The 21,886-nt window shown below is 50.4% G+C and overlaps 1 protein-coding gene across 3 annotated transcripts; it reads left to right on the top strand.

Annotated features, from left to right (window-relative positions):
- Positions 1-4,437: 4,437 nt before the first annotated feature.
- BTNL9 (butyrophilin like 9) lies at positions 4,438-19,811 on the top strand. Of its 3 annotated transcripts, XM_037002071.2 has the most exons (11): positions 4,438-4,611; positions 8,190-8,323; positions 10,042-10,389; positions 11,740-12,021; positions 14,772-14,900; positions 15,013-15,045; positions 15,274-15,294; positions 16,418-16,438; positions 16,668-16,694; positions 17,649-17,675; positions 18,512-19,811. In XM_037002071.2, the coding sequence occupies exons 2-11, from the start codon at positions 8,212-8,214 to the stop codon at positions 19,135-19,137; spliced, it is 1,626 nt and encodes a 541-aa protein (XP_036857966.1). In that variant the 5' UTR covers positions 4,438-4,611; positions 8,190-8,211; the 3' UTR covers positions 19,138-19,811. The 3 variants fall into 3 exon arrangements, with proteins under 3 accessions (XP_036857966.1, XP_036857968.1, XP_036857967.1); XM_037002073.2 differs by lacking the exon at positions 4,438-4,611 and having other exon boundaries at positions 8,186-8,323; positions 10,131-10,389; XM_037002072.2 differs by lacking the exon at positions 4,438-4,611 and having other exon boundaries at positions 8,186-8,323; positions 9,973-10,389.
- The last annotated feature ends 2,075 nt before the right edge of the window (positions 19,812-21,886 follow it).

Here is a 21,886-nt window from a genome sequence, read left to right as displayed (position 1 = left end):
AGGCTGGCAGGAGCAGCACCACCTGTGAGCACATCCAGGGTATTTGCCAGTCAGTGGGGGATGAGAGTGTGAGAGGCTTCTGCCTGCAGCAGGGAGGGGACCTGAGCTCCTGCCGAGCGGTTTGCCCTGGGGTCTGGGCAGAGCCACAGAGCCCCTGGACACCAGTGCCAGGACCTTGGGGAGTTTCGATTCCACTGTACATGGTGTTCCCAGCAAGGCCCCCTCCGCAGTCGTGAGACACAGAAATGGGAGGGACCAGGCTGTCATCTGGGAGCTAAAGTGTCACTCTTCAGGCATGAGAAAGAAAATCCGCTTTGAGAAGAGAAGCCAAGAAATTGACTATACAAATGTAATCAAGTTTATGATCAACCCAAAATCAAAGATACCTAGAGAGCAGTCTAGGAGAGGCAGGCCTGGACTGGGGTTTCCATGTGGGGTGACTGCTGGATCCTACTCCTCCCTATCCTGTGGATAAAATTATAACATTTCCAGAATATCTCGCCTGGCTTTAGTTCATTTGCATATCCTCAGGGGTGGAGAAAAGTTCATCTCCATATCAATGGGTGATTACCTGGGCAACCGAGGGCGTGTCTGAACCTGGGAGGTTAAGGGAAGCTGGCTGGCTTGCTTGCTTGCTGGCTTCTTCCAGAGCAGAGGAGAAAGATAGCCTGAGACTGCAGTTTTTGAGCAATAAACGGGTTTTAAACTTTATTTCTCCCTTTGACTGATGTTGGTTTTTAGAGGTATTTTCCCCTGGGATTTCCTCTCCCCAGACTTACACTCCCTCACACACACATGCATCAGCTGTTCCATCTTCTTCTTGACTAACATCCCCCAAATTATAAGGGGCAGCCATGCGCCCAGACCAATCAGGACTGGTGTAAAATGGCCAAGCACCGTGATCTCTACTTTTCCAGATATTCCATTTTCCAGTGCCACCTTTCTTAAAGGCCAGGTGAGCAGTTTGGGCCATTGAGATGTGTGAGGAAGTCTGCTGTGGCTTTAGGAAATTGTTTTAAATAAAAAAAAGAAAACAAGTACAGAAGAAAGCAGGCTGATTCTGCCTGTTCCCTCTTCTTGGTTAAAGGTCCATGCGATGTCTGGAGCCCCTCCTGCTGGCTTGTCACCGTGAGGCAAAGCAGAGGAGGATCTAAGACACTTGGCTGGGGGTGGGGCAGAAGATGGGGTGTGATGGCTTATTGTGTGTCATCTTCCCTGAGCCAGAGTGCCCAGACATTTGATCAAACATTGCTCTGGGTATGTCAGCGAGGGTGTTGGTGGGTGAGACTCCCATCTGAATTGGTAACTGAGTAAAACAGACTCCTCTCCCTGATTCGTGTGGGTCCCATCCAATTAGTTGAAGACCTGAATAGATCAGTCACAAACCTCCCAGGAATTCTGTCACTTGACTGCATAAATCAGAGGCAGCAGACGTGATAGAGAAGTGGAAAATACTCATACTGAAAGAAAGAGCGGGATAAAAAGCTGAGCACACTGTGAATGATTTAAAGAGACACACAGAAAGCCATTCTAGGCAAAGAGGCTGGAAAGATATTCAAAGTGCTGAGCGGCTGCTTCTAGGTGGTGGGCTTTTGATGTTTTTGCTTCTCATATGTTTTATAAACAAAGCTCACTTTGCTCCTGCATTTGGTTATGGGGGGAGAACTGACATGTATTTAAAAGAAACCCTCCTTAGTCCTCCTTACCCTCACTGGCCATCTGACTGGTTACCAAGGGAGCAGAAGTGAGATGCCTATCTTTGTGAATATTTCAGTTTCTCATAGATGAAGTCCCAACATGAACTAGTAAGTTAGCATTTGTGGTGTATGTCAACTGTCAGCCCAGACAGTGTGCATCAGGTAAGATGGACAAGACTGAGTTTTTGCTGTATAGACACTGGACCTTTGGCAGAGCTGGCAGGGCCCACAAATGGGAAGTCACACAGTAACACCCACGGTAACTGCAGCCAGCCTCAGCTAAGCACCTACTGTGTGCCAAGTACGGGCACTTCGCAGACTGTCTCACTCACTCCCCAGGATGACCCTGTGCAGTAAATGCTGTTGGCACAAAAACCAGGAGGTAGAGACGACGCATCCCCATGTGACCGCAATTACCAGGAACCCCACCACCAACTCAGATGAGCAGACCCAGGTGAAAATGAAGGTAAAATGTCCCTGAAATGTTAATGCTACAGAAATAAAGAGGTGTTGGGGGAATGCACAGAGGTTTTGGGGGAAAAACCCACCTGAGACTTTACTGGGCGGCTCCTAGCATTCTAAAGGGAGGGAGTTACCCACGAGCTTAAAAAGGGCTTTGGACTCACTTTGGACTGTGATTCACTTACAAGGGTCAGGGGAGAAAAAATGTCCATCCTGGCTTAGATTCAGTGACTGGGGGATGTGAACTCGACTAACGAGAAGCATGCTAAAAGGAGAAGACGGTGTGTGATTTACCTTGCAACTTACCTGCAGGAGAGTTCATAGAAGAGGGATGAAAGTGAAAGGAAAGGTTTGATGAAGGAGCATATACACCCTTCTTAAAGGAAAGAGGTTTTTGGGTTTCAGGGGCGATTTCTGGGGAAGTGATTAGGAAATATATGGGAGAACTAATGGAGGATAAGGATTATCCTAGTGAGCACCTACTGTGTGTCAGACTTACCTCGTCTGTGCAGACTTATCTGAGGTACAGACTCTGTCCATCCTCCCTGGCATGGAAGGGGAGCAGGCCTTCCCCCAGGGAAATGAATGCCCTGCTCCTCGGCGGATGAGGGGAGGGCAGTGACTTTTTCTGTATCTGGTGATTCTCATTTGCCTTCAGCCCCAAATAATCTTTATGCCAAAGTGACATATTTTGGAATCTCATATTCTGTTCCCTGTCAGAGGTAGGAAGGGCCACATAAAGGTGAGATTCAAGAATACCTTCTATGTTTTATCCCCATTTAAAGAACCCCACAACTTTCCAGGGGGGAAAAAATCATAATTCTCCCTGGCCTGTGGGAATTTCGCTTCTATAAGCTTGGCAGACTTTCCCTCCATCTCCTGGTGCCCCACACCACGTGTGAAGATGGTCTGTGTGCTGCGGAGGGGCTTTTCCGCTGTTCTGCCCCCAGATTCCCTCAGAGGACCCCACGTTGAGGGCTGGTCCCCACGCTCTGTGCAGGACCCAGAGGAAGGACAATGAGCTCAGGGCTAAGATTTCCAAATAACTCTGTGGAACACCTGCCACTTGGCTTCTCCAGCCTGCATAACTTCTGGTCCTTTGAACTTCCAATGGCTCTTGACCACCCCCGGACCAATGCTACACTTCCCTGTGCGGTAGCAAGGTCCTTTGCAATTTGGTTCCACCTGTTTTCATTCAGCCTTTCCTCCCACTGGTGAGTTCCATAAACTCTCCCTGAAGCCCAGAGCTGCCGCTTCTCCCACAGGTAACCCCTCCATCCACTCAGAACATCCACGCCCCACCCCTCACCCTCATCGCTTCCCTGATCCTGCTCTTTGTTCAGGGTCCATTTTAGGTTTAACCTGTCCCTGAGCCCTCCTTTCTCTCCACACCAGGGACATGCACCCACCGTTTGATCTCACCACTCGGACCATTTTCCTGTCCTAGGACTTCATCATACACGCAAAAGCCCAGGACGCACACCCTGGCCTGCCTGAACACGAAGTGTCACCTTTAGCTCACTGTTCTCACCTCCACCTGCTCACTCGGAGCCCTGGTGCCTGCCCAGGCCCCTCCCCAGAATTCAGGTACATCTCAGGGTCCCTGAGGCATCCTGCATGTGCTTGTGCCACCTTGTGCCCCAGCTCTGACCTGTCCCCTAAGAAAGACATGGGGGTGGGGTACAGCCAGGGAGCTGCCACATTGGTCCCCTGCACTTTCTCCCACAGACCCCTAGGCTGCATCGTGGTCCATGGCAGCAGGGTGGGTGGGGTGGTGTTTGTTTCCTCACTCGTGAGCTGCATGCCATCCCAGAAGTCTCAGTGCAGCGCCCCCACCTCATTTCCCAGTTGTGTGTGAACAGCTCTTTCAGGTCCTACTTACAGCGAAGCTCCCAAGCTATGTTCCTCACTGTCCTCGCCCTGCAGAGGTGGGTATGGCTGGTGAGTTGGCACCAGCCCTCTCCAAGCCCTCAGTTAGTGGGTAGTCCACCCAGGTCTCTGTATCTTTCGCTGTGACAATGAGGAGACAGGGGCCAGTCGGGGCCAGCCAGCCCCTCCTGCCTCCCCGGCCCCGAACATCCCGGGCCATGGACGGGAGCATTTTCTCCCTGCTCTGAGTCTCCCTTCAGTGACTGTGAAGCTCCCAGTACCTTTCCCCTGCTTCTAAGACTGTGAAGGGCCATTTTTTAATAGGCATTCAGCTGGTGATTTTCCTTGCAGAGACAGGATGTGACTGACTTCCTCGTTTTGTTCTTTCCATCTGGGTTTGTATGGCAAAGGGCAGAGGGAGCGGCATGTGCTTTAAGGTGGAAGGCAGGTGGGGGATTCTGCCTCAGATGAGCTGGATGCCTGAGCTCAGCGGCCAGCCCATGTTCGGGGCCTTCGTATCCGGGATCGTAGGGGATTGAGATTTGCCAGGACTCAGCCCAAAGCCTTTGCTGCCACCCGCCAGGTATGTGGCTCATTCTCAACACCTGCCTAAACCTCCACCTTTCAGAAATGGAAAGCAGAAAATGAAGGGTTTGGGGAGAGCACGAGACGGGTTTGTGCCACCTATCAGCTGAGACTGGCTGCAGGAGGGCATGTTTTGTGTGGACAAGGAGAGAGGAGTGTTCAGGGGTGTCCACCTGGGAAAGCTGGATTCTGATGTGCCCGCCCCCACCCCACCAGCCTCCTTGAGGGTCCCTTCTTGCGGGGGTTCATCTCCCTTGGAAATCAGGGATGGAAATCCTTTTGTGGGCTTATTGAAATCAAACCAAGGCAAGCCAGTCAGCATTATTTGGCAGCTTGTTGGGGGCAAAGCATTGCAGCAGACGCTAGAAGGGGTAAGTGCCAAAGCCTTACCCCTGGGGCGCACCACTCAGGAGAGGGACTGGGAGAAGGACAGACAGCCAAGCTCACAGAAGTAGCAAAAGCAAAACATAGTCTTTAAGAGGCACCCAAGAAAGCATCCGGGGTTAGGGAATTGGAGGTGCAGGAGGAGAATGCTGGACTGTCTGGAGGGAGGCCTGGGAGAGCAGAAGGAAAGGCTGGCATTTCTTCAGCATCGGTGTTGCACAACCCTCATTCCTCCTTGTGTCTTCAGGGGGGACATCCCAGGGGCTCCCAGGAGAGCCAGGAGAATGTACCCTACCAGGGAGGCATAGCTCCAGCTGGAGAGCCCGTTTCTGGCTGTCGTTCCCTCCCATGGGCTCTCCATCTTCCCCAAATACCTGCCAGGTCCAGACCCTCACCTGTTCCCTGCCGAACCTCCTCTCCTGAAACAGAATCTAAAACCCACTGAACACCATGCTGCAAATAGCTGAGGTCGGAAGGAGTTTCCCTCACAAGGGTACCTGTGCTCCAGTGAGGATCAGAGCCTTTAACGTGGAGAGAGAGGTTGGGATAGGCAAACTTCAGGCTGCCAGCAGGGAGGGGAAGGGGCCCTTTGGGTTGCAAAGGGGCGCTCAGCCCCTCTGAAGTCCCTAAAGGAAATGACCAGACAGTGTGCCTCTGATTCAAGGCAATGTTCTTGTGCATTGGGAACAACGGGGCCACGGAGCATGTGCCTCCTGTCCAGAAGAGACTGTTGGTAAGGTCTGAGGGACACTGGCTTTGAGCTATTTTACCAGCAGTGGCCGTTTGGATTTATACTCATGTGTTGGCCAGTCAGTTGGATGGTCTTGTGGCTGACACAAGGGGACCCAGGGCACAAGAGATGCTGTCAGAGTGAGCGCTGTGGGCAGGTGGCCCTAACAAGGGTCAGGAGGACTAAGGGTGCATGCAGCCCTGACACATGCCACAGCTGGTGAAGGACCTACAGCTAGAGAAGCACGGAGCCTGGGGGTAGCTCACTTCCCCCACCTCCTGGCTGTGTGCTCAGGACAGAGTCCCCCAGCCTCCAGTGGCTACTTTCTTTGCCTGGGGTCTGGACCTATTAGAAATAACAATAGTACTGGCATAGGTAGGTATGCAGGAGGTAGTTAGTGCTTAGTTCTTGTGGTTTTTATCGCCCTGGGCACGTGGACCCCTACGCATGTGTGTGTGTGTTTGTGACCTGCCCACCTGCAGCCTCAGTGATGGAACCACACAGGTGTGTCACAGCAGAGAGCTGCAGTCCCGTCAGCAATTCTGGGGCTGGGAACACACCGCCCCCAGGGAGGCCAGCGTCCCCTTCCCAGGAAAAGGGGCGCGTGACCCTCCTGTGAGCCCTGCCCTGCGGGCCAGTAGTATGCCAGGCCACTACAAGTAAGGGGCTCCCGTTACCACCTGACACCACCTTGGCCGATCCGAACAGGCTGTGTGCTCTGAGACCCTCGTTTTGGAAGGTACCAGCAGGGGCCGATATGCCCTCATGGCTTCGCCCTCGTGGGACTCCGTGTGGACGGTACAGAGGAAAGGACCCAGGCACGAAAAAGAAGAGCAGGGGACAGGCAGGGGGAGAGGAAGGGCAAAGGCTGTGGGGCCCTTTGCATTGCCAGCCAAAGGGGCCAGAGCCTGGACCTTGGCCCAGGGCCCCGCTCATGCTGGCACCTGTGGCTTGTGGTTCCAAGAGCTGCTGGCCTTTAAAGGCCCCAGGACGCCCCTGGGGGTCCCTGGTCTCCTCCCACTGAAGGTTCTCTTCTGAAGCATGATGGAGCTGCTCCAGTTTGTCCCCCTGCCTGCCTACCTGCATATGAGCTCCAGGAGGTGGGGTGCCCAGTCTCTGGCCCTCTCCCCTCACAGGCCACCACCCGTCTCCCCTGTGCCCACTATATTCCTATAGGCTGGGATCCTTCCAGCTTAGGGGTGGTGGGGGCACCCCATCCCATTACTCACCTGCACCCCTCCTGTGGCCACTCTTCTGCTCAGGGCTCAGCAGCTTTTAAAAAGCCTTGTCTACACCCTGCCAGTGGTACTGCTGACTGTGCTCTGGGGCTCTGCAGCTGCAGGATCCAGGAACATTTGCCACATCACAGGTCTGAGAGGAAGGAGAACCACACAAAGAGTGGGGGGAGCAGAAGGAAGGGGAAGTGGGGGGCTAGAGAAACCCACTGGGGCCTTCCCCTCAGGGGGCTGTGACAGCTTGAACAGAGAGGGCTGTAGTCTGTGGATGAAGATGGGGGGATTGCCTGATGGTGGAGCCAGAGGGAGGACATGCCGGCCTTTGTTTAAAGGGCACCCAACCCTTTGGTGGGAGGCTTAGCAACCCTCTGAGTTGGCTTCGGTTCTGCCATTGTTAAAGGAAAGAAATGGAGGTACAATCAGTTACAAAATCTGCCTAAAACCTCACAACTAACCAGGGGGAAATGTGGAGAGGCCAGTATATCTCCTGAGATGCTTGGGCTACCCACACTGCCTGCTAGCAGACTGAGAAGGTACTGCAGGTCCCAGGGGGGCATCAGGAGCAGAAACGGATGGTGCTAACCTGCGCTGGGGCTGGTCCCTTGGACCACACATGCAGGGTGTGACTAGATGGGATGACCCCATCCCTGTGGCCTGGAGGATGCTGCACACTCAGAGATGGCCACCAGCTGACCAGCTGGAGGCTCCACCTGAGGGCTCAGGGCTGCAGGAAGGTGTTCCCAATGTGGTGGAGTGGGCAGGCAGCTGTCATGTTTGTGACCCAGATCTGAAAGATCAGAACCCCCTGTTTGTTCCTGTGTTGTGTGGACCTGATGTTCCAGGTCAAAGGGAAGTGGGAGCAAGTTGGGGCAGGGCAAATGGAAATGCCTCTGGGCCCAGATGGTTTCCCTTTGTTTGGGGAAAGTCTAAGTCCTAGTGCAGCCCCCACACAATGTGTGGCTCTGTTCCTGGCCCTAAACAATGCGAAGCTCAGAAGCTGCTTCCTCTGGGACCCTCTGACCCTGTCCCCTTGCAGCTCCATGAGTTTCATTGGCAGTGCCTCCTGATAAAATTAGAAGCAGCTCTCACATCCGGCTGCAGTTTAAAAGAAGCCAGGCACTGGGGCTGGTAGCCTGCAAAAAACAACTGAGGCAGTGACAGAAGGTGGGGCCTGCCAGGCCTCGGCCCATTCCTCCTCATCCCTCCCGCCTCTCCGTCCCTCCCCAGGTGGCCTCACTGCTGAAGAGCGATGATGGAATCCGCAGACTCCCTGAACTCCCCTCAGCGAGTTCCTCTGCCCAGCAGGCTCTTCTTCCTCACCCACCTCCTCCTCCTTCTCCAGCCTGGAAAGCCGAACTCAGGTAGTATGTCTGACCTGCAGCCCAGCCAGCCCAGAGGTGGGCTGCTGCTGCACCCTCCTCCCAGGTCCTCCCAGGGCTGAGATCCTGTACCTGGTACCCAGCCAAGGAAGGTGATAAATTGCAAGCTTTCTATCCCAGTTGTTAAAGAGCCACTGCCCCTGAACACCATGCAGCCTCACAGGGCTCCTCCATCACCTCCCCAGCCACCCAGCACCCTTTATACACCCCCCCCCCCAGGATCCACAGCTCACATGTATGGCAGAGACATAGCAGAAGGGTGCCAAGAAATTTATTGGTCTGTGCCTGGGTTGAGCCAGTTGGTAAATATTTTTAGCTCCACTTCTGCATATAAGCCATTGCTTTCAAAGGACAGGAAGGACCTCTGGCCTCCTATCTCTCCTGAAAGAAACAGCTAACAGAGAGTATAACTAATTATGCAAATGAATTCCTAATTCTCTGAGCTGCAAACCAGGGATACCAAGGCCCAGGTACTCAAGCAGGTCATGGTAGGGGACAGATGTGAAATAAATGACTCTCCAGCTGTGTGACCAGGGCCACAAGAGAAAATGCATAAAAACTTGGAAGCACAGGTAAGAGAGCAATTTGTTTTTTCAGAAAGCCAAGAAGAGCCACAGAGAGGAGGTACTGTTTGAGTAGAACCTTATGGAATACACATTCTCCAGGAAGATGACAGATGGAGGGTAAACTGAGGCAGGGTGTGCCCAGGGAGAGGGCCAGGCATCAGTGTGAGGGAAGAGACAGCTGGAATGCACCTGAAGAGGGAAGGTGATAGGGAGGGTGTTGGGGCTACACCCAGTGGGGAACAAGGGGTGTCAATGGGGTCAACATAGGAAAGTGCCATGTTCTGTGAGCAAAGTGCAGGATGGGGTCACCCATAATGGAGGGGCTTTGGAAGGGGACTCAGCTGGGCTTTGAAGGAAGCACGGGAGGGGCACAGAAGGCAGAGAGAATGAGGACATGCGGGGAGGCACAGTGTGTGCGACAGCTCTCCAGGCAGCCGCAGAAAGCAGGAAGTAGAGAGGCCATACGGAGACACCCCTGAAGAGACACCAAACGAAACGTCCTGATCAGTAAAAATCTCAAAAGCGCGATTTGACCTTTTGATAGGAAACCCCATAAGCAAGCAGCCTCCATTGATTATTTGAATACCCTTTGTGACAGAATCTGTCCATGTGCATTATAAAAACTTAGAAAATCAGAGAAAACAAAAATAGGAAAACAGCTATTCCCATCATCCAAACTAATACCATCAACAGTTTGGTATATCTCTTTTCAGAACTTTTTCTGTGCACATATAAAAATGTCATTTTTAAATCAAATAAGAGGATAGTGCACATATAGTTTGGAAACTTGCAGGGCTTTTTTTTTTCTTTTCTTTTTCTGGTCAAAGATTCCATTTCATTTAATACCCTGGCCATATTCATAAAAATGTCCCCCAAATAACATGTACACTGGTTGGTTCAAATCAATTATCAGTCCAGCACCACACATTGTATCTGGTTGGAATATCCCTTGTGTATTTTTAGGTCTGGCACATTCACTCTTTTCCTGACAATTACTTGCTCAAGAAACCAGGCCAGTTGTCCTGTAGAATGTCTCACTTTCATCATTTGAATGGTTTCCTGTAGATTCCTGAGCTGCAAAGGGATGTGATAAACTTATATTTGAGGAGGGCTGATTCTGACTTCTCGTCCCAGAGGAGGTCAGGGTGGTAGGCCCTGGGGAGTCCATCCTGGCCGTCGTCGGGGAGGAGGTGGAATTCCCGTGCCACCTGTCACCGTACCAGGACGCCGGGGACATGGAGATCCTCTGGTTCCGAAGCCAGGCCTCTGACGTGGTGCACCTGTACCAGGAGGGGCAGGAGCTCCCCGGCCGCCAGATGGCGCAGTTCCAGAACAGGACCCAACTCTTCAAGGATGACATCATGGACGGCAGCGTGGCGCTGCTCCTCCAAGGCATCGTCCCGGCAGACCAGGGCCCCTACGGGTGCCGCTTCCTCTCCAGCAACTTCTCTGGGGAAGCCATCTGGGATCTGGAAGTTGCAGGTGCGTGACCTGGCCAAGCTCCAGCAGGGCCGGGAGAAAAGGGCTGCTCTACTCAAGAGTAGAAAGAGAAACACAGAGAACGGGAAAATAGCTCTCATTAAACAAACAGACAAACAAACAAACAAAAACCTATTAAAAAGAAGGATTCATTAGAAAACGAGCAAAAGAAATGTTCACAAAAAGGAAACACACATGGCCCTTAAACATAAAGGCTTACTTACAGGGAGAGAGAGGCACATAAAGCTACACTGAGATGCAAATTTTTACCTCTCAGATTGGCAAAAGTTCACCATTTTGAGCACACACCGTGGCAGAGCTGTGAGTAAGCAGGCCCTCTGCTCTGTGCTGCATTGGTGGAGCTCAGAGTCGTGAAGCTTCAGGGCCAGAGAACTTGGCAATAGCTAAGAGGACAGCCTCAGCGTGTACCCGTTCAGCAGCAAACCCACCTGTAGTAGTTTCTCTGACGATTCACCTACCACAGCTCCAATATGAAAAAGGCATAGGTATAAGTTTAATCTTGGAAGCATTATTTGTAACTGTACAACATGGGAAGCTACCTAAGCGTCCAAGGATAGGTGCTGGGTATGGCTCCTCACACAATGGAGTCATTCACACTATGCAGTGGAAAAAATGAGGAGCTGTATGCACTGGAGGGGAGCAATTTCTAGGATTTTAAGGGGAAAAAAAAGAAGCTGCAAAGAGGTTCTATAGCCTATAAACATTTGTCTAAGAAAGAAAGACAAACCCTTCACAGAAGACACAGGAGGGAGGCACTGGAAACAAATGCAAATGCCTACCTAAGGGAGGATTGGGTGCAGCGGTGGGGTGCTTTCCCGTGTGTGTGTATATGTGTGTGTGTGTATATCCACACACACACATATACACACACACAGTCTTGACATTTAAACTAACATTAATGTTTTACATAAAAGCTCTCTCCGCAAGGATGGGGAGATAAAGGAGTTTATGTGACACAGCACACAGCCTGGTGGGATTCAAGAAAGAGAAAAGGCAATCCATTTAAATTTGGGATGGGATTTTTCTTTACTCCAGGAGACTGTCCTTGCATAATATGACTAAATGCCAGTAGCCCTTCCCAGCCAAATGGCACCCCAATATATTTCCAAATGTCCCTTATGGGTCTTACCGTCCCCATGTCCCACATGCCACCCCTGATTTAGACTGTCATTTACCGGCTGGGGAGTGGAGGGCTGTGGGCCACTCCTGGGTGAACAGCAGTCTCAGTTCAAGATGCCTTATGGCAACTGCAAATGGTGAATGGTGGCATGAATTTCACATACAACTTCTGGGAAGGAGCCTGATCTTTCCCCTTCTTCCTGCCTCTCCCAGGGCTGGGCTCGGACCCTCACATCTCCCTTGAAGGCTTCAAGGAGGGAGGCATTCAGCTGAGGTGCCGCTCCAGTGGCTGGTACCCCAAGCCCCAGGCTCAGTGGAGAGACTATCGGGGGCAGTGCCTGCCTCCAGAGACAGAAGCCATCGTCCAGGACACCAGGGGCCTCTTCAATCTGGAAACATCTGTGGTTGTCCGAGGTGGGGCCCACAGCAATGTGTCCTGCTCCATCCAGAACACCCTCCTGATCGAGAAGAAAGAGTTCATGGTCCAGATAGCAGGTCAGTGGTGCCAGTTCACCATCTTCCTAGTCATTGTGTCCTCCGTGCCCATTATCCTCAAGGCCATCTATAAAGACACAATGGGACTTGGGCCTGACTGTGTAGGGGGTGGGCTGACCTTGATACCTGAAAAGTCAGCAACTTGGATACCAGGAAGCTACTAAGAGTACAACTGCTACAATTCATCCAAAATACCTGGGGTGGGGGACGGGGGCAAGCAAGCTAATGTTATGTACTAAGGGTCATGTGCTAAAATCCAGAAGCTACTCATTAGAGGTCATCATGACAGTGCATGTATTCCTAATTTCATCCCTCACACAGTATTTATTGGGTGCCTACAATGTGCCTGAACCCCTACCCTCAGGTTCACATTCCAGTGGGGAAAATGGACAAATAAGAGAGTGAGTTACATCTTACATTAGAAGATGTTCGGTGCTATAGAGAAAAGTGAAGCAGGGGAGGGTGCTGAGGCACATAGGTGGAGTTAAAAGTGGTGGATCAGGTAAGAAGACAGGCAGTGAGTTGAAGGGGAGGCCATTATCTAGGATCGAAGTCTTGTTATTAGGCACCCACTGAAGGGTTTAGTGTTTAATTGTTCCAAGTCTTGAGGGTAAACCTAACGTATGTGCCATTTTTCACATTGGTCCATATCAATAATTATAATAACAGAAAGAAACCTCACTCTCATAATGGATAGATTGTCCTCAAGTAAGAGGACTTTACAGCACCATGGGTCGCACATAATTCATCTGAAATTCACCTGGTAATTAGGGTGGCCATCAGGGTTAGCTAATTTTTTTAATTGAAGTATAGTGAATATATAATATTATATTGGTAATATATATATATATATATATAGTTATTCAACATTTACCTACATTATTAGATCCTCACCCCAACTAGTGTAGTTACTATGTGTCAACACAGAAAGCTGTTACAGAACCACTGACAATATTCTCTATGCTGTACATTCATCCCTGTGACTAATTTATGTTATGATTGAGATTTTGGGCCCCTTTATCCCCTTCACCTATTTTACCCACCCACCCAGCCCCTCCCCCGAGGTAACCACCAGTCACACCTCAGGGTCTATGAGTCTACTGCTGTTTTGTTCATTTTGTTTTCTTTTGTTTTTAGATTCCACAAATATGTGAAATCACATGGTATTTGTCTTTCTCCACCTGGCTTATTTCACTTAGCATAATATCCAGCTAATTGTCTTTATCCAAAGGAAAAATAAAACACTGCATATATGTCTCTATCACAAGCATGTAGTTACAACCTGGAACCAGGCACCTGAGTAAAACTCCCAAGAGGAATACAGGCAGCTTCTCCTGGATGTTTTCATCTCAAAGAGATGCTCTGAGCTCCTAAAGAAAAATAGTCCTGGGTTGTAAAGCCGGCAAGAGTTTATTTAGCTTTCAAAAAGATTTACATACATCTCAAAGGGATAGTGAAAGGCTTTATAAGTTTTCTAAAGTTAATACTCTAAGACAAGGGAAGTAGGGAGTCTCTTTCTCTATTTGCACCAGGGAAAATCCAGGTGTTTTTGTTTTAGATTTGTGTTTCTCCTTTGCTATGTGAGTCATACCTATGAGGAGGGCACCCAGGTAGAGGTCCTGAGATGGGAACTTGCATGGCTTTTGGGGGGCAGGACAGAGGCAGGAGAGGGAAAGGGACAGGGAAGCATCAGGGCCTGAGTTCTTGCTCTTAGCCTGTGGGTCAGCGCTTTCAAACTTTCTGCAGTTAAGGACTAATCAATCCATCGCGGCCCAATACTTTGCGCGAGACAATAAAAATGCACTGCTAGAAGAATAAAATTTAAAAAGAAAATAACACATTATGGTAAGCGAGACACAAAAGAACAGATATCGTACAATTCCACTTAAATGAGATACCTAGTCATTTTATAGAGACAGAGAGTAGAAAGGGGGTTGTCGGGGTCAGTGTTTCCTGGGTGTAGAGTTTCAGCCAGGGAAGATGAAAAAGTTCTGGAGATGGATGGCGATGGCTACACAACAGTGTGAGTGTACATGCCGCCGGACCGTGTGCCAAAAGATGGTTAAGACGGTACCTTTTATGTATATTTTACCACAATAAAAAAAGAAAACTATTTTTTTATAAAAAGACCCCTGAGATAAAAAGCACCATTTTTAACATGTTTCCTCAACAGACAAAATTACTGAGTTATTCTATTAAATCGACACAGGAGTTTCTGAAGGGTCAGTCTCCATTTTTGCCGGTAACTCTTTGCTGTCCAGCCACTGCCCCAGTGGACCCGGCACATCCTGCCTCCGGCAGGTCCTCCCCGGGGGCCTGAGCAGGAAAGCGGGAAGCAGTGCGCCCCACGCGGCTTTGCTGTCAGTTCTGCCAAGGGTGTGATGAGAAGTAGAACCCAAGTGTTTGGCAAGAAGCCTTCTGGCTTGGGCGGTGCGTAGAGAGCATTAATCTCCTGGGATTCAGATACCAACGCTTTACGTTCCCGCGTCCTACAGACACAGGGCAGTTGTGGGGAGGACAGGGGCGTCAGGGCCGAGGTCACAGAAGTTCTGGGCTGCATCGGCTCCCCGCTCGGACGTCCTCACCTTGCCGCGCCTTCTCCCGCCCGCCAGCACGTCAGTCCCGGGCTGCTGCTCGGGATCCCAGTCGCCGCCCCTGCCCCGCGGAAGCTCCCGGCACGCAGGGTCCAGTCTTGTCACTTCGGTGCAGTGGCGCCTAAAGTGAGACAGCTCCCCGCGGGTGTCTTTCAGACGTGTTTTTACCCGGACCCTCCCCCTGGAAGGGAGCTCTGCTGGGGACCCTGGTGGCGCTGCCGCTCTTCCTGGCTCTCCTCGCGGCGCTGGCGCTGTTCTTCGTCCGGAAGCACCGCAGGTCGCGAGGTAGGGGGCCTAGGCCGGGCCTCCGGGCGCTGGTGCCGGGAGGGCGGCGTGGAGGCGGCGGCAGGACGCGGGCCCCGGTGCGCTCACGTCCGTCCCTCGTCCGTCCTTTCAGAAAAGCTCCGGAAGCAGGCAGAGAAGGACAAAGGTGAGGGGGAAGGGGCGCGACCCTGCCCACATCCCTGCAGGCCCTGCTGGGCTGGAAGGCGAGCACTCAGCCCTGAGGCCGGGAGGCGGGCAGCTCTGCGCTTCCCCTGCTTCGGAGCCACGCCTCCCGCGCGTTGCGCCCACGCGGAGGGGCCGGGTCTTTGAACCTCGCGGGAGCGAGGCCTCTGTGCTTACCCAGATTTTCCTCTTTTCTTCGTCTCTTCTCCAGGGAAACTCAGAGCGGAATTGGGTAAGTTCTGGGTGACACGTTCCCAGGGCTTGCTGCGGGGCTAGGCGGGGCGAGTTGTGATTTCAGGCTCCGTTTGGAGAGCGATGTATGGCAACGATCTAATTGTAAACCCGTCCCCCTATGCCCCCCACCTCTCCACCCCCAGACGGACTCCTGTGCAGCTGCCAAGGGGGTCTGGCCTTAGACCCGCTGGACGGACCCTGCCGGCCCCTCCCCTGAAAATTATAAGATATAGTTACAATTCCACCATTAAATGTTTACCCCCACTGGTTCATCTCCATAGGATAGCTTTCTCTTTTTAATGCAGATACCACTGAGAAGGGTGGCACTTTTCATTTGCACTAAAGTGAGATTAATTTATCAGATTCACTTTTCTCCCTAGGGGGATTCACACCTAGGGGTGTGTGTGTCTGAACAGAGGAGGGAGAATGAATTTAAAGGAAGGGGTGATGGCGGAGAAGAGCATGGATGGCACATGTCCAGTAGAATTCCAGACAAAAAGTTTGAGGTTGGAGAAGCTGGTCTTGCAGTCTACCAGTCCTGCAGAGGGAGCAGCTATAACAAGTCATTAACATCATAGTCTGAATTAGGAACAGTGTTTCCTTTCTGGCATCATTTACTTTTGAAAGAAGACTCAGGGTGGAGAAATCAAAGGCATGCATTTCCAGTGGCAGATTCTCAGAGTCTTGGTATTGGCCAGGGGAAATAATTGGCTATGATGTCCTCCTTCCCTGTCCTGTAAATAATGTACCCAGTATGTGACCCTGAGGCTCACTGTAGGTTGTGCTCAGTGCCTAGGACCTCCTCCCCAGGGAAAGCTTCTGATTTCAGGGCAAATGACCAGTAGCCTCTTCAGACCAGACCTGAGCCCTGGAAAGAGGCTCCTTTAGTACCAAGACCTGCTTTCCCTTCTGGGCCCTGTGCAGATTTCTGCCTTAGAGCAAAGAACAGTATGAAATGTAAGAATCCTGCAGACTGGCAGTGGAGAGACTAGTGTGGGACTGGAGTGAGCAGTGGTTTAAGGCTAACGAACCTCTTCACAGCAGCCTAACTGCCTTGGGAAGGTGGTTCCACTCATCACTCATCCAAAGGCTGATGTTTTCCCCCTGTGTTCTGCTTACAGAGAAGCTTCAGACAGAGCTTGGTAAGTGACACTTCTTAGAACTATTTCTTCTTGTCCACCTTTTAACATCTAGTTATCCATGTATGTTCTTGTCCCCCAACCAGGTAAGATGCCCAGGCTGGAGCCTTGCTGGCTGTGTGGGTGGCAGGAGAAAAGGGAGAGGGGCAGGGGTGGGTGCAAGAGGTGACATGTGAGTGGGGAAGCTGCAGGGATGTGCTGTTCTAATTCTGTTTTTCCTTGGCTGCTTCAGACTGGAGAAGGGCTGAAGGCCAGGCTGGTGAGTGAAGCTCATTTCCATCCCACAGTCCACTTCACATCCCATCACTCACTCTAACCATCCATGTTTCATTCTGGCTTATTCCACAGCCAGGTGGCATATTGATCTATGCCACTTGATAAAGGTTATATTCAAGTTTTACTTTTATATTTATTTTTATATTATCCTGGGGTATAAGCATAGTGTTAACCATTGGTGCCAATCCTGGCTGCACCTCAGAATCACCTGTATTCCTTGCCCACCCTCAGACTCTAACTCACGCATCTGGAACAGGCATTTTACCCTATAAGTAAATGTTTCTCCCTGTACCTTTCTCCATCCCCCATGTAAAGTAAGCAGTCTAATGTGTATCTTTATTTTGTATATATTCTTGCAAAATGTGCATTTCTGTTTTCTGAACATGCATTTTAGTTTCTGTAAATGGCATTACAGCTTCGTGCTGCTCCTCGCTTTTCTTGCTCCTCACTATTTTAATATCCATCCCTGCTGCCATCTGATTCTTGCTGCAGAGTGCTCCAGTTCAGCCAGCCACCCCTGCAGTAGATGTCCCGTCTGCCTCTCACTGCACACCACCACAAACAACACTGAATGAACAGCCTCAAACAGCCATGCTCACCTGGGCCTCCCGGGGACTGGCCCACCCATCAGAGATCCAGGCTTCAGCCCATACTCAGGGCATCCTGGCCACTTGAATTAGTTTTCTTTGCACACATTTTGTTCTCCTGCACTCCCAGCACAGATCTGGCCTGCATGCAGCTTTGGTATAACCCAGCACTGACGCCAGCCCTGCCGAATCCCAAATTCTTGGGTAAATCTAGACCTGTCTGGATCCAAATCAGCTGTCATGGTGGGAATGGGTCATTTGCAGGCATTCCTCATGCATCTCGAGCCTCAGGAGTACACAGTTACTGACTCAGATCTCTGAACCTCTTTTTCCTTTCTATTTGGTTTCAGAGTGGAGAGCAGCCCAACAATATGCAGGTAACTGGACTGTGACTTGTGGCTTGGGTTGGCTGGGTCTTCAACAGAAGGGGGGTGGAGAGATCTGAGGTTAGAGGAAAGACCTGCCCAGGAGCCAAATACAGTCCTGCACACGTAGACACACACACATACTTTTGCACACACACATAATGTGAGATGTACACCTGCATGTGCACACACGCACATACATGCTTGCATGCACACATGATTGCACTCACACATGCGCACATTTGTTTGCACACACCCACATAGGATTTTACTAGGTTTCTTAACACCCAGCAGGAAGGTTGCTAGAGCCTGTTTACAGGAGAATACAGGATGTGTAAGGAATGTCTCATCCAACAGAAGAGATCCTCAGGATTCCCATCCATCAGATAGGTGTGTTTTGTGGGTGGGGTGCTGGAGTGCAGGGTACAAGACTGGATCATCTCAGAGGTCCCTTTCAGTTTTAAAATCTTAAATTGCTGTGCAGCTGAGGCCCAGAGCTCACGTTAGGATCTCAAAGGCACACAGAGTGGCGAGATCAGTCAGGAACAGAACCAGGCCAGAGCTCTTTCCTCTTGACTAGGACTCAGGGGAATTTACCTTGCTTGCAAGGTCTGCTGTCCATGGCATCTAGTATGGAATTCAGGAAACTTCCAGCCCAGGAAAGAAACGGGATTCCTATCACTTTCAAATGTTCGCTGCTTCAATTCTTGGAGGTTTTCGGGGTTGGGGGTGGGGAAAACTATTGCACTCATTGCTAAGCCAGGAGAAGTGGAGGCTTGCCTGCGGCGGGAGGGACAGGCAGGGTCCAGAACCGCCCTGCGAGGGCGCTAACCCGAGCCTCTGCTCAGTGGACGTGACCCTGGACCCCGCCTCGGCGCACCCCAGCCTGCAAGTCTCAGAGGACGGCAGGAGCGTGTCCTCGCGCGCGGCTGCGCCGGGCCCGGCGGCGGGCGGCCCGCAGAGCTTCTCGGAGCAGACGTGCGTGCTGAGCCGCGAGCGCTTCTCGGCCGGTCGCCACTACTGGGAGGTGCACGTGGGCCGGCGCAGCCGCTGGTTCCTGGGCGCCTGTCTTGCCGCGGTGCCGCGCGCGGGCGCGGCGCGCCTGAGCCCAGCCAGCGGCTACTGGGTGCTGGGGCTGTGGAACGGCTGCGAGTACTTCGTGCTGGACCCGCACCGCGTGGCGCTCCGCGTGCGCGTGCCTCCCCGGCGCGTGGGCGTCTTCCTGGACTGCGACGCGGGGAGGCTGGCCTTCTTCAACGTGTCCGACGGCTCCCAAATCTTCACCTTCACCGACTCCTTCTCGGGGGCGCTCTGCGCCTACTTCAGGCCGCGCGCCCACGACGGCAGCGCGCACCCGGATCCCCTCACCATCTGCCCGTTGCCAGCTAGAGGCACCTGCTTCCCCGAAGAGAACGACAGTGACACCTGGTTACAGCCCTATGAGCCCTCGGACCCCACCTGGGGCCTGTGGTGAGGCACTGTCCTGGCCGCAGGACGGGGTCCTGAGTACACGGCCAGGGCCCTGCTCTGCCGCTCCCTCCAGGGCGCAGGGAGCGTCGCGGGAATGTCGGCAAAGGCTAACGGCTCAGAGCAGCAGGAAGGGGACAGAGGGGGACCTTTGCTGCGTAGGGGTGTAGTGTATGTATATGATTTCTTTAAGTAAAAGAGGCAATTCCAAAGCTCTTTTGTGTGTAACAGGACTGAGCCAATGAGTAGAGTAATTGATGTTGCCAGGAGCCAGGGTGCCCACTGCAGGAGATGGGAAAGAAACTAGAATGTGAGAAAGGAGAAACCTCATTGGGTTGGATTGAAAGTATCGGTTAACTTGTGTGCATTTTTGCATGTATTTTCTAGTTCTAAAAAATGTCTAGAAGCAATGACACCTCATAAGCAGTAAGCGCACTTAGGCCCAGATCCCCGTTACATGTCAGTTCCCACTGAAATGAACTTAGACAAAGAGCTGATTCCAGGATTGGGCCGATGACTCTGGAACACCCTGAGCCATAAAGCACTAATTTGCCCCTAAACTGACTGGGACGTGGGAGCTAGGGCGAACAGGCTGCACTGACCAATCATGGGGCAATGTGAAAATTAAAATGAATCATGACAAGAATTGCACAATAAAGGTTTGAGCAAATAAGAAAATTCCCCAAGTGTGCTAAGAGTCAGGTTTCTCAGAGAAAGGAAATTAAAAAATACAAAAAGATGGAGAAAGATAAAAATTGATTTCACTTACATGTGGACTCTAAAAACACAGCAAAACAAAATGAACAAAACAGCAGTAGACTCACAGAAGTGAACTGAGAAGTGACTGCTGGTTACCATGGGGTGAAGGGGATAAAGAGGCACGAAATTGTTGGTTTTTACTGTGTATATAACAGGAACCCACACACAGACATAGGTAAGTAGATAAATATATGTTCCTACCTCTGTCTGCTTTGAGGGCTTAGAAAAAAATAACACCCCAGTATGAATGAGCACATCTAGCACCCAGACCTTGGTTTTTAGTAAATTTTCCATTAAAAGAAGCCTCTTTGGAGAAATGGTGGACTCCAGAGTTTGAAAAGGAAAAATACATGATGGGTGTGATATTATGATTTATAGTAAATATATATTTGGTCTTCATTCTAGATTCTGGCACAGAGCTTTTAAAACCTTGGCATTTCCTAAGTGATGAGACGGATAAGGAGATCTTTTGATATTCATAACAATCCCCTTCCAACCACACCTGATTTATGCCAATGAGATGACTTTTGGAAAGCTCCTAAAGATAGGGGATGGTTGCTGGGGGTACCAACTATGTGGTTAGAAGGCTGACATTTAGACCCCACTCCCACCCCCAGACTTCAGGGAGAGGGGTGTGGCTGGAGATTGAGGTCGAACACCAGTGGCCAGTGATTTAACCAATTATGAGTAATGAAGCCTCCATAACCCAAAAGGATGGGGTTTGCAGAGCTTCCAAGGTGGTGAATGGAAGAGGGCCTAGAGAAGGAGGGAGACTGATGCACCCAGAAAGCATGGAAGCTCCCCACCCTTTCCCCATACCTTTCCCTGTTCATCTCTTCCATCTGGCTATTCCTGGCTTTTTCCTTTCACAATAAACCAGTCAGTAATCTAGTAAGGAAACTTTTCCTGAGTTCTCTGAGCCGCTCTAGCAAATTAATAAAACACAAGGAGGTGGTTGTGGGAACCTCTGACTTATAGCAGATAGGTCAGAAACACAGGCAATAACCTGGTCTTGTGATTGGCATGTGAAGTGGGGGCCAGTCTTGTAGGATTGAGTCCTTAATCTGTGGGATCTGACACAAGTAAATCTAACTCTAGGTAAATCGTGTTAGAGTTAACACCTTGGTGGTGTTGAAAAAAAACATACCAGAATGGGTCTAAAACATACCAGAAAGTAAGGAAGTACTCAAAGAATGATGGGGAAATGTCATTTAGACAGAAAAACCAGCTTGAAGGAACTCCCATTGGTCAAATCTGAACATCACAGTAATTAACGGCAGTTACAGGTTGAGTAAAATTGAAGTCCAAGAGTGTATATTTCTGCACTGATATGTATAAAAAATGGATAAACAAATGGGGAGAAGAGAAAGTTCTACCCTACAATAGAGGTCTCAAAGTATCTCCCCACAAAATATGAATTACTTACTTATTACTTTAGAACTACAAAACACTTACCAATCAACTTTGCAGTGGAGACTGGCAGATACCATCTTAACCAAGTGACAGAAGTTAGCACACCAGATGTGACATATGTTACCACATGACATAGTGCAGTTAAAAGAACACAACAGCATCATTTTTGAGGTATTCCTGCCCCCAAATTCATAAATCAACATCAGACAAACTTACACTCTTCAAAAACATCAAGGTCATGAAAGGCAAGGCAAGACTAAGGAACAGTTCCAGATTGAAGGGGATTGACAACTGCATGTAATAGGGACCCAGGATGGGACCCCGGGCCTAGAAAAGACAGCATTTGGAGAAAAAGATATTTTGAAAAATGGCTATTGATCAGATAGTAATATTGGATATATGGTAATTTCCTGATTTTGATGTGAAAAGTTCTTATTTTAAGAAAATGTATACTTAAATATTAGGGAGTGATGGGATATGTTTGTACCTTCCTCTTAAATGATTCATTCAAAAATATACTAACATGTAGAATGATAAAGAAAAGCAGTAGTGTCAGACAAATATTTAAGAACTGGCTTTCTGTA

The sequence above is a fragment of the Manis javanica genome, chromosome 14 (genome assembly GCF_040802235.1).
Source record: "Manis javanica isolate MJ-LG chromosome 14, MJ_LKY, whole genome shotgun sequence".
NCBI classification, from domain to species: Eukaryota; Metazoa; Chordata; class Mammalia; order Pholidota; family Manidae; genus Manis; species Manis javanica.
This window is presented reverse-complemented; position numbering and strand designations above follow the sequence as displayed.